Source organism: Lissotriton helveticus, chromosome 5_1 (assembly GCF_964261635.1).
Source record: "Lissotriton helveticus chromosome 5_1, aLisHel1.1, whole genome shotgun sequence".
Taxonomy (NCBI): domain Eukaryota; kingdom Metazoa; phylum Chordata; class Amphibia; order Caudata; family Salamandridae; genus Lissotriton; species Lissotriton helveticus.
Window position 1 is genome coordinate 1,232,226,515 of NC_136065.1, and position 12,774 is coordinate 1,232,239,288.

Here is a 12,774-nt window from a genome sequence, read left to right on the forward strand (position 1 = left end):
CAATGCTTACTACAATATTACTTATATAGGTCTTTCAGGGTGACACTGTACCCATGGACTATTATATACGACAGGCCATACCACAACATACCATGCCATACTACACAGTGACAGGCCATACCGTAAAATAATATACTGTAAAATGACAGCCCATACTATACTGTACAAAGCTGACCATATCATGGTATACATAGACAGACCATACAATGACAGCCCATACAATATTATACCATACTATACAATGACAACCCATACAATACCATACTAGACCTTAACCATTGATGAGTCATCCCGACCTGTATTGCAGTATAACATACAAAGTTAGGCCATAACATACGATAACAAACCATACTAAACATCACAACCCACATCATACAATAACAGACCATACCAAGATCATCAAGTATCATACTACACAATAACAGGATATACCATACCATACTATACAATGACAAACAATACCATACTACATGTCAGGCTGTACCATACCATATGACAGGCCATACCATATAACTAACAAAAATAACACAGCCAATAAATCTTGAATAGGCCAGACCTAGTCACTTTGTCAATGTTTGTTAAATTAAGTGCATCATGATGTTTTAAGTATAAGTGTGCTAGGTTGCATGTACTTCATGAACTTTTGTGGCCAACATCGCAAACTTTTTGAAATTTACTAAGGACGGTCAAGGTTAAATGATGAAGAAAAACTGGCATTGCAGGAGACATATCTACTGAATTTAAAATGGGCAACATGTTGTAAAATGGTACGTTGTTGCACATTACAAATATATTTAATTTTGCTGAATGCCTGAAGGGAAATCGAATCTTCTCCTGACCTACTTTTAAGCACGCTATAAAATGATGTTTCCTTACTCTTCCTGTTCCCGATTAGGAGAGACATTTAACCATATACTCTGTGTTTTATGTAATATTTTCTCTTTTCCCTGCAGCCTCCTACCCGTGTGGTGGAATCCTCCTCGAGCCATCCGGGTCGCTTTCAAGTCCATTCTATCCAGGCCATTATCCCAACAACGCCCGTTGTGTGTGGCAGATACAAGCGCGGAACAACTTCCGGATTCATCTCTCTATCCACAGCCTGCAGTGAGTAGAGCGTCTCAGGGGCCAAACTCAGCGGTGTATTTTATTCAATAATCTTAGAGGGGTGTGCGTTTGAAGTTTCTGAAGAAGCAGTGGGGCGTAGAAAACTGAAGACGACAGTGGGCGGACTAAGACAACGGAGGATGAGGAGGTGTAATGGGCTTTCACTTATAGCCAGTTGGAAAAGTAATGCCATTCTTGAAGCATTAATACATAAGAAGGCATTAACTACAGCAGAACAGAGGTCTCAATTATGTATTTGTAAAGTGAGGTTACTATTACTAAAACATGTCTAGCCTGTACCTAAGAACATGATTGCACAATTCTAGGAGAAGTGTGGCTCAATGGTTAGAGTGGCAGACCCTGATGCAGAGGTCTAGCCCGGGACCAGGGTTCAATTCCCCGCCTCCGCGGGTCTTGGGCTCAAAATTCCACGGACCTGATAATTTTCGCCTCGGTGCCTATTCCAATCATGGAGTCCCACTCTGCAACTCTGGGCAGTAGCTTGCTTAATCTCCACAACGGCCCCCACAATGCTAAGGATGCCTGGCCTCCACCTTGGGGGTGCCCAGGAGTGGACACCTCACAGGGAAAGCCAGGATGGGTTCCACAGCGGTATTCGTACAAGCGCCTTGAGACCCTTGTGGGTGAATAGTGCTCTATACAAGTATCAACTAACAATTTACAATTAGATAACAACTGTTTTCACTTAACTACGTTAATCCACTAAATTGCTCCTTCCGCAAGTGTTTATTACTATCAAATCTTTTGCTCACTGATCGTCAAAATTCTGCATTGGATTGTCGTTTGTCCTTCTGCATCTATTCAGACACATATTGGTACAGTTCTGTGGTTTTTCGTGCAATAAAACCGTTTCTGTGAACCGGTTTTGATAGCACTCATGCAAAGTAGCACATAATCTTTCTAGGTGTGTTCTATTAGTAAGACTCGCGCAGCATTCTGGTAAATGTAGTCTTTGTAGCTTTCATTTCGATGCAGAACAATTCAAATGGTAAAAATCCCAGGTCCCTGTTGAAGCAAAAAAAGTCACCATGTGATGCACGCCAAGGAATACGGAAGTTGCAAATATTATGATGTCAGGACTTACCCATTGAAAATGTAACTGTACTAGGTGTTTGAACATGAACATTTCTTTATTGATGTGTGCAAAGGGGCAACTGAAAGGACAGTGCAATGACGCCTACAGAGTATGCGGAGTACCACTAGCCCTAATGTCCTATTACTTACCGGTAATCTTCATTACTCCGGGTCCCATTGTCCTCGTCCCCTTCATACTAACAAGTGAGATTAACTATCTCATCGACAGAAAAAAGAAAAGCAGGAATGCTGGTACGCCCCTCCCTCTCCCTATAGGGAGTACATAAGGGTACAGTACCCAGCATGCCTCCTGAACCACCAAGCCCAAGATGAGGGCCGGAAAGCCCGGGAGGGAGGGAGGGATGGTATGAAGGGGACGAGGACAACGGGACCCGGAGTAATGAAGATTACCGGTAAGTAATAGGACATTACCCCCAGGTCCCTCCTGTCCTCGTCCCCTTCATACTAACAAGTGAGAATACCCAAGCAGCAACCGGCCATCTTCAAACAACAAACCACCAGGACACAGCAGCACAGCAAAACCCAGCAATTTATTTAAAACAACATCACAAGAAAGGAAAACAAGGGGAATCAGGAACACACAGCCCTAAGCACCCCCAAACCAAAGTTAGTGTCATCCCCCAGAACATTCTGGATACGGTAATGCCTAACAAAGCTATTAGCAGACGCCCAAGTGGCGGCCCTACAAATCTCCGAAAGGGACACCCCACGAATCTCCGCCCAGGAAGCAGCCATCCCCCGAGTAGAACGCCCCTGAACCCCAGCCGGGGGAGGAGAACCCGAAAGAGAATAGGCAAGCACAATAACCTGCTTCAACCAACGCCCAATGGAAGAAGAAGAAGCACGACGACCCCGGGAGACAGCACCAAAAGAGACAAACAGGGAGTCAGAAAGCCGAAAGGCACGGGTCCGGTCAACATAGACCCTCAAAGCCCGGCAAACATCCAGCAAGGACCAAGGAAGATCATCCTCGTCCACCTGAGCCGAATCCAAAGCCGGCAGGACCAGCTCCTGAGAGCCATAAAATTGGGAGGAGACCTTAGGAACGAAGGAGGAATCCAAACGAAGAACGACTCCATCCGCAGAGAAGGACAGAAAAGGCTCCCGAGCCATCAAGGCACCTAGCTCCCCCAGACGACGAGCCGAGGTGATGGCCACCAGAAAAACAACCTTCAGGGTGAAAAACTTCATATCAACCTCCTCCAAAGGCTCAAAGGGAGCAGCGACCAAAACCCTCAAAACCAAGGGAAGATCCCAGAGAGGAAAAGAAGGACGCACCACAGGGCGATAAATCGCAAAAATGCGCAACAAACGAGAAACCAAACCATCAACATCAGGTAGGTTCCCCCAAGGTGCCCGAAAAGCCCTAATTGCAGCCCATTGAGCCCGGAGAGTAGAGACAGACAAACGCTTCTCGAACCCATCCCAAAGGAACTGGAGAACATCCGGCAAAGGACAAACCAAGGGTGACAACACCAGGCCAAGACACCAACGCTCAAAGTGACCCCAATGCCTACCATAGGACTGAAGAGTAGAAGGTTTCCGAGACCGTTGAATAGCCAAGGCTAAATGTTCAGGGAAGCCCCTATGACGCCACCCCTGACTCTCAACCGCCAAACCGACAGCCGAAGCTGACGCAGGGGCAACATCGGAGAGGACCGCAATGGGGACGGAGGGAAGGGGAAGAACCACGGACCCCGAAAAGCCAACAGCCTCAGAGTGGGAAACCACGACCTGCGGGGCCAGAAAGGCACCACCACCACCACCTCCCGATCCTCCACCCTCAGGCGAGACAGGAAGTGAGAAATCAGAACCAGAGGGGGAAATGTGTAAAGCAGGTGAGCAGGCCACGGAAGGGACAGAGCATCCACCCCCCAAGACCCCTTCTGAGGAATCCGGGAGAAGAACCGGGGAAGCTGCGCATTGAGCAGGGAAGCAAAGAGGTCCAGAAAAGGAAGACCAAACCTCCCGCACACCAGACGAAAGGCTGCCAGAGTCAAGGCCAACTCCAGGGAGGCAGGAAAAAAACGACTGAGGGCACCCGCCACCCCATTGTCCACCCCCCCCGGCATGAACAGCCGCCAGGGACAAAAGATGGCCCTCCGCCCAGCAAAACAAGGGGGACACCACCGCGTTCAGGGACCGAGAAAGGATACCGCCCTGGTGATTCAAGTAGGCCACTGTTACCGAGTTGTCCGACCGAACCAACACATGCTGGTCCAACAGAAGGAGCCGAAACCCCCGGACAGCCCGGCACACAGCCGACAACTCTCGCCAGTTCGAAGACTGACGACCCTCCCGGAGGGACCACCGACCCTGAAGGCAATCTGACCCCAAAGTTGCCCCCAGCCCAAAGTGCTGGCATCCGTCATAAGAACCACCGGAGGAGGACACTGCAGAGGCAAGCCGCTGTCCAGATCGGACGACAGAGTCCACCAGCACAGGGCCGGAAGGATCGACAGAGACACAGGGACAAAAAGGGTCAAGTCCCCCGACAAGGGATTCCACTGTGCCAACAGGTAGGACCAAAGAGGACAAAGATGGAAATGAGCCCAAGGCACCGTGAACACCGTGGCCGCCATCAACCCCAGAAGGCGCAACCAAAGACGGACCTGAAAGGACCGACCCAACAGAAACCGCCGAGCCAGGGCACACAGGGTCACAGCACGAGCCACAGGCAGGAACACTCGATTCAAATCTGTGCGGAAACGGGCCCCTATGAACTGCAAGTCCTGAGAGGGGAGAAGCTGACACTTGGGGAGGTTTAACAGGAACCCATGGTCCCGCAAGGCTGCACACACCAACCTCTCATCCCCCAACAACCGCTCCGCGGAGGGAGCGTGCAGGAGCCAGTCGTCTAGATAAGGATAAACCATCATCCCCTGGAGGTGCAAGAAAGCCACCAAGGGAGCCACCACCTTGGTAAACACCCTCGGAGCCGACCTCAGGCCGAAAGGAAGAACAACAAACTGGTAATGGACCCCCAGAAGACAAACGCGAAGGAAGGGGCTGGAGAGAGGATGGACAGGCACATGATAATAGGCATCCTGAAGGTCCAGAGTGCACATGTAATGACCCTGGAGAACCAGGGGAATAACCTTCTGAAGAGTCTCCATCTTGAATGGAATTCGCATCACAAACTTGTTCAGGGCTTTGAGATCCAGAACAAGGCGAAACCCCCCAGTCACCTTGGGCACCAGAAAAATGATGGAGTAAAACCCCCGACCCAGCTCCCCCGGAGGAACCACCCAAACCGCCCCCTTGTCCAACAGCGACTGAACCCCCAGAGACAGTTCCGCACGTTCTGATGGGCAGGACGGCCAAGGAGTCGGACGGACCCCCGAGTCCGGAGGCAGGCTGGAGAACTCCACACGGTACCCCAAACGGATCACGTCCAGGACCCATAAGTCTGAACAGGAGGACATCCAGGCCGGAAGAAACAACCGAAGCCGACCACCTACCAAGGATCCGACCTCGGACCCCAGATAGTCAGGAACGAGGCTTCGCAGGAGGGGACTTCGCCTTCTTGTCCCGACCTCGGCCAGGCTGAAAACGACCTCGACCCCTGGAAAACTGCCTGTGAGAAGGGGGGCGAAAGAAAGGCTTAGGTTTAGAAAATGCCGGAGCAGCCGAGGGCAGCTTGAAAGAGGAGGAATGTTTCTTCTCCTTGAAAAGCCGATGAAGCTTGCCCTCCAATTCAGCCCCAAACAACATGGAACCCTGAAAGGGCAACCTCAGCGCAGCAGACTTCTGGGCTGAATCAGTCTTCCAATCCTTGAGGACCAAGTTCCTACGAGCAGCCACGCAAGCACCCCCCGAGAGGGCAGAAGCACGCACCACATCGAAGGACACGTCAGAGAGAAACTCCACCTGACGCTCAATGTGGGCCCGGACAGCAGAACAGTCAGTAGCATTATCCATGGACCCATACAAAGTCTTCAAGTCCGAAAGAAGGGACTGAGCAACATAAGTCCCGTAGATGCCCGCCCTCAGAGCCAGATGGGAACCAGAATAAGCCTTACGCAGCGAAGCGTCCACCCTCTTGTCCACTGGATCACGCACAACAGCATCCTCGGCCAAAGAAGTGCGCCCCACCAGACTGGCCAAGAAAGAATCCACAGGAACAGAGTCCGGCAAATCCCTCGCCATATCCAGAAGAGGATAGAGTTTCGCCATAAAGCGAGGAAGCAGAATACGATCAGGATCCTTCCACTCCCGATCCAAAACCTCACTGACACAAGGATGGACAGGCAAAACCGCAGGCGCAGCGCACTGGAACTGACGAAGCAAGGACCCTCCAGAAGTACCCGGGACATCGTCAGCAGGAAATCCCATATTCTCCTTCACATGGGATAACAAATCCAGCAGCATATCCTTATCCATATATTTGCCTTTGACAACATCAAGCTCCAGATCACCATCCTCCGACCCAGAGGAAGAAGAAGAAGAAGGGCGCGGAACACCCACGGACCTGGACATGGAACGTGACCCCTTAGACCTGGGACCCCCCATCTCCAACAAGGTCTCTCTTATCAGCGCCTTCAATCTGGCATCACCACCATGGGCACGACGCCTGGACCTCGCAGGAGAAGGAGAGGATGAAGAAGAAGAAGAAGAGGAGGACTCCTCAACATGCCTGCTCTTCTTCGAGTGCTTCCCCATGACGAAACACAGCAGAACCAGACAGCCACCAAAGACTGCCAAAGGCCAGCAGGCAAAACGCTGAAGGAAAGCACCAGCAAATGATCAGCGAGGCCCCTTCTGTAGAAAAGGAACAGGACCCTCCTCACACAGTGGCAACCAAACAGCAGCACCACTCGCCCGTTCCAGGAGACAAGAAATGCAGGCACCGCAGGGGAAGTGCACATTAAATAGAGGAAATAACATAAAAAAACGCTACGCGGTACTCACGAGGGAAGAGCCGGCAGGCCTGCCAACAAACACCGCCGCCGGCCGTCCATCGAAACGCCTGACTACCTGCTCCACACAAAGGAAGTCAGGCACGCCCCGGCAGGAAGCGCCCCAGCTGCGCGGGGGCCGCCGCACCACCGGAGCCTCAGGAAACAGCGCCGCGTCTCTGAGCAAACCAAGCAGGACAGAGACACGGCCGAACACCTCCCACAGCCACTCGCAGGACCAAACAGCCCAGAGGAAAAACGGCAGCCAGGAAGATGATCCAGGGAACCCCCCCGAGCCCGGCAGGAGGGGAAACCCTGAAGACACCAGCCCCACACGAAGCCCAGCAACAGGTAGGCACCAGGAGCCAACCGGCTCCTGGGAATGCAGAAAAAAATGTAGAAGACAGAAAAAAGAACAGGAGGCATGCTGGGTACTGTACCCTTATGTACTTCCTATAGGGAGAGGGAGGGGCGTACCAGCATTCCTGCTTTTCTTTTTTCTGTTGATGAGATAGTTAATCTCACTTGTTAGTATGAAGGGGACGAAGACAGGAGGGACACGGGGGTAATGTCTGACACCATAGCAACTTCCCTTTACATTTTGGGACTTGACATCCAGAATTCCCACTATTTTTTGAAAAATAAGAACATATTCTATAACAAGAAAACCAAATGATGTGATTGAAAAAGCCAGGGATTCAGAAAACTGGTCCAAACAATGTTAATGGGAAGGTGACAACTGTCAGCTATGTGCTGCAAGATGTGGTGCCAGCCGAGAGCATCTTTGAGTCACTGTGGTAGTGTAAAAGCAGTCAGCCCTGGCACTGAGTGGAAACCAGGCAGATTCTGGTTCTGGCAGCTATTCTTGTGCTGGAACACCAGGTTCTGGGTGCCACAATCTTACTGTTCCCACTTTGTCCAGGTTCAGCATGTGGACATCAGGACAGTGGCAGCATTGTTCGCACACATTCATTTGGTGCCATGTGCAATAGCATGCAAGGGGATGGAGGGCTTTTTTTCCTCACCACTCTGGCTAAACTACAAATGCCTCACTTTAGTGACAATCGCTAACTACTTTCGTGCGAGTTAGGTTCTGACTGGAAGCATTTGAAGTCATGCAGGGTCCAGTCGAAAACTCAAATCTTGCAACACGAGTCATCAAAGGAAACAAACGTATACTCACCATGTCCCATCACAAGTTGACAAGTGATAACCAAGATCTAAAAAGTGTTTCTGACTTTGTGACGATATGTAAGCTGTGTCTGCTGTGCATGGATATCAGGTATGGTATGTTACCTGCACCCTCACCCTCACTATTTCTATGGTCACGAAGTACTTTCAGAATCTTCACAATATTTTCGAATCTGAGATTCTAGTTTAACAGTATCAAGTGGTCTGTTGAAATTGGATTTGCTTGTACTTCATATTATTTAAGGTGAATTACATTGGATAGTGGTGGCAAGGTTGAAGTAGATTAAAATATAGTCATTAAGGGATATATAGGAGAGTGAAAACAGAGGCGGCTCGTGTCAGGGAAATGCAGCGGTGGGGAGTCGGGTGGCGGATGGGGGGCGAGGGAGAGAAATCCAAAAAACAAAAAAGCTCTTACCTGCAGCTGCCACCCTTCAGTATCGTGTCACACTCTTCTGCTCCTCTCCTCTCCATTGCAGGCTCGCACAGACTCCCAGGATGCACTGCGGCCAATCCTGAAGCTGCTCTCATGAATGCGAGCAGTTTCAGGAGTGGCCTGAGCGCTGATGATTTGCGCCTCCAGACAGACTGGGTGTCTGTGCCTGGTCTCTCCAACCCAGCAATGCGCTGGGATTGGCGAGACCTTTACTATGCATATGGGTTTGGCCGGCCTGAGATGGCCGGCCAAACCCACATGCGCATTGAAGGCAGTGCACCGACCACCCCCCCTCAGTGCCTGTCATCACAATGGTCCCACCCAAGAATCGGCACAAGAATATATCAAAACCGGGTTTTATTGTCCTTTTATTTTTCACGTTGTTGAGTATGTTGGCAGGCAGGGAGATGCTCTTCTGCCATTGCGCCCATGAGCTGCCCCTGAGTGCACAGCAAAACCCTGTTAGAGATGTGGTGTTGATGTCATTCTATGTGTAAGTTGTTTTGGCAGGATTAACTTAACTTCTTTTAGGATGGCTTATATATATATTTGCGATAGAATATACATGGGTCAGTACAACTTTAATGCATGACCAATGAGGTGTCAAATGTTTAGCCAACTATGTGGCTTATTAACTTAATGGTGTTTGATCTGAGATACCAAGGCGCCTGACCCCATGGGTGCAATAATTGAATGTCAAAACATGGCGAAGGAAAAGAGAAGCGGTGTCCGTTGTTTAAACCTCCAGTTTTTAATCTTGTAATCGGGGGACACCAGTAAAATGAAGGCTTGGGCAAAAGTTATATTAGTGTCATATTTCACTTATTTCCTTGAATTTCACATTACTCTTGTTACAGGAAATGTCTTAAATTATGCCATACACATATTTGGGAGCAAGAAAATGTGAGCAGCTGTTGTTCACAGTGCTTTTATGGTTTTTGCGCTACATCCAAGCATAATTTGCATCCTTGTGTCAAAAATTGATGCAAGGATGCATTACACGCTCAAATAAACACTCAAGGGCTTATTTACAAGCCCCTTGCGCTGCAGATGCAGCACTTTTTCACAAAATAAAAGTGACACACCAGCAGCGGAAGGGGCTTGTAAACAAGCCCCTATATGTTGATTTTGCATTGTAACTACTTGTAATTTTGCAACACTTTCAAGTAATTACACAAATGCAAATCACACAAATTCCGTGCTCCACTAGTAAAAGCATTTCTTGCTCATACACACACATTGGGGCCAATTCACTGAACTAATCTGAGACAAAATCCTAAATTTACTAATTCTGGTATTCACAGAAGGCACTTACGATATTTGGTATTCACAGAAATAACTTACGACACCTGGACCGTATTCTCGAGCTGTAATCTCGGGTTTGGCAAGATAAAGTGTAATTAACTGGCTGGAATATAACTTTTTACAGAAATGAACACTAGGCATGTGTGCTAAATGGTAGAGGAGGTCATAAAAAATAGTCTGAGCAGGGAAAAGGTAAAGTAAGCTCTAAGGAACATAAAGAACTGGAAGTTTTTGAACCAGGAGTTCTGGAAAATCTGCTGGGGGAACTACCTTGCCTGCTCCCATTCTCTGTTATGAAGTGCTGTCCCTAAGTCCTCCTCCCATTTACGCCTCAGGGTATTGAGAGGAAGAGTTGCAAGTTTGCAGGTAGCCCTGTACAGCCATGTGATCAGAATATGTCTATCACCCATGGTGATTATGGCCTGCAACACCAGGTGAGTGAGAGGCTCCACCTCTAATGTGCACCAAAGGGTTCAACTGGTGACTTGAAGCTGCTGATGAATGAGAAATTGTTCTGGCAGGTGGCCATGGTCTGCAGTCAGTTGATCAAAGGAAAGGGGCTGAGCATCAGAAAATAAGTTTCCCGCCGTAAGTAGCTAGCATGCGGTCCATGTGTGCAGGTCCCTAAAAGTAAAAAAGCCCAGGAACAGGGACTGGCTAATGAGGGAGAGAGCTGAAGCATGTGTTAGACGGTGTATGCGGAGCATGCTGGATTGAGCCAGTTGCAAGGACCACGGGAAGGTAGGAAGAACCTTCAGGAGGAGTCAGCCGCAAACCTTAGCCATCAACATGACCTACTGTTCATTACTGGTTTCGCCCATGTAACTCTCAGTTGTCCAGCTCAATAGAGGCCTGGATGAAGTTCCGCAAGCTGCAGAGTGTGGGGCAAACTGCTGCTCGTGCTGATCTTCCTGCCGATCTGTAGAAATTCTACCCAAGCAGCAACTCGCATTTGCCATCTTACACTTTGATAAATGGAGTGGAGCACGGAGTATAGAAAACTCTGCAAGCACCGCAAGTGGAGTTCACCGCCTGGACCTACCTGATAGCCACTGCAGCTGAGCTGCCAGAAAATATGCTTTTAGGGAGGGGCACTCAGTCCACCTCTGCCCATTGAGAGTTGCAATTTCTGAAGGGTGACACAGCAATGTCTGTTGCCCCAGATGAGAATACATAAAAAGTAGTCCAGTTCTTAAAAGAAGGACTTCGGTGGAACAACAAGGAGGTTGGCAAAAACATTTAAGACACGAGGTAAGATCACCATATTTTCAAATCGGGCTAAAGGTAGAGGTTGCAAAAATGTACCTGCGACCTGATGGCGGCTTGGGCCCTCCCGAGGTTTCTCTCATAAAGATCGAGAGGGTATGATATTTCATTTCATTTAAACTTTATTTCGATACACTGTATCATAAAAGTTACAAAAAAGAAATCACAGGTTATTACAAGGAAGTTTAACATCATTTCACAACCGTGGTTCGATATAAATACGGCATTTCTAATCATGAGGGGGAGTAGTCAACCGTAGTTTAAAACATACATAAATAATTTAAAAAGGCACAATAAAATCATTATCTTAAAAACTCATCAATTTTTAACAGTCTTAATTAATTTATAAGTATGTTGGTTCTTGAATAAATTTAAAAGTTTTACACCAGCTTTTTTCCTAAGGGAATACACTGCTAGCAGAACCCTGCTGATACCAAAAACAAATACCTGGGGCGTATCGGTTTTTAAAATTTCTTTTGCTACTCTGCACAATCGCACACCAATATTTATACAGAGGGGTTTGATCCATCTTTTCCTTGGAGTCAAAAGGGCAGGGCAAAGGAACAAGACATGCACAATATCCTCCCTAACTTCCTCACTAGACATCGTGCACCTATCATTACTTTCTTTGTTCCACTTTGCTAAACAGCTTTTCAACATTAATACTCCGTATCTAAACTTTAAGTATAATGTTTTAGCCAAAGGTGGATTTACTTCATTTGAAAAGATTTCAAAATTTGGGCCTGCTTTGATTGAGAGAAATTCTTTAGTCAAGGAACCATTTGTTATATCATTGGTTCTATGATCGTCCATGTAAACCCAAAAGGTTACTTTTAAAATCTTTTTTGACCCTGGCAATAATGCAGATGGATTACTCCAAAAGTGTGATAAACCCACCCTCTCTAACCATGTTCTAGTATGTTTAAACCATGTAATACAGTTAGAGGTTTCTAGGTCTTTTATCTCCACCAGAGCCTCTCTATAATGTAAGAGCTTTGGTGTTGTTCAAATTCTAACCCAGAACATTAAGGGTCTAAGTATAGCATGATGATCTGTACGCTTCATGTTGAGATCAAATATCAGCGGGATTGTGGGAGTGCGTACCGGTACCTTTAAGAGGGCTCTATAAAATATATTCTCTTTCAACTCAAACAATTTTTTACAGGACGGGCCCCACAGTTCTGCCCCATATAAAGCTGCCGTTTGTGCTTTAGCCCGGAACACCTCAAGTGCAGGAAGCACCGCTTTATTAAGGCTATTGCCATGTCTTTTCAATATCGGATGAGTGTTTTGTATTAATAACAGCTTACTCTTATCAATTTGTGATTTCCACTGCATTTTTGAGTCAATTAAAACACCCAGATAACTAAAGTTTTGGACATAATCCAGTTTTTGATTATTCAAGACCAAGTTCCTCCTAAATTAGCTATGAGGATTTATTGCCATGTATTTTGTCTT

At 47.8% G+C, this 12,774-nt stretch overlaps 1 protein-coding gene across 2 annotated transcripts in view; it reads left to right on the forward strand.

The window, feature by feature from the left end:
* The window catches only part of LOC144755238 (scavenger receptor cysteine-rich domain-containing protein DMBT1-like), an 855,855-nt gene that overhangs the window by 814,463 nt on the left and 28,618 nt on the right, over nucleotides 1–12,774 (forward strand). For both annotated transcript variants that reach the window (XM_078643952.1, XM_078643954.1), the window contains one exon: nucleotides 954–1,104. In XM_078643952.1, the coding sequence (XP_078500078.1) occupies nucleotides 954–1,104 (151 nt within the window). The remainder of the gene's footprint in view (nucleotides 1–953; nucleotides 1,105–12,774) is intronic.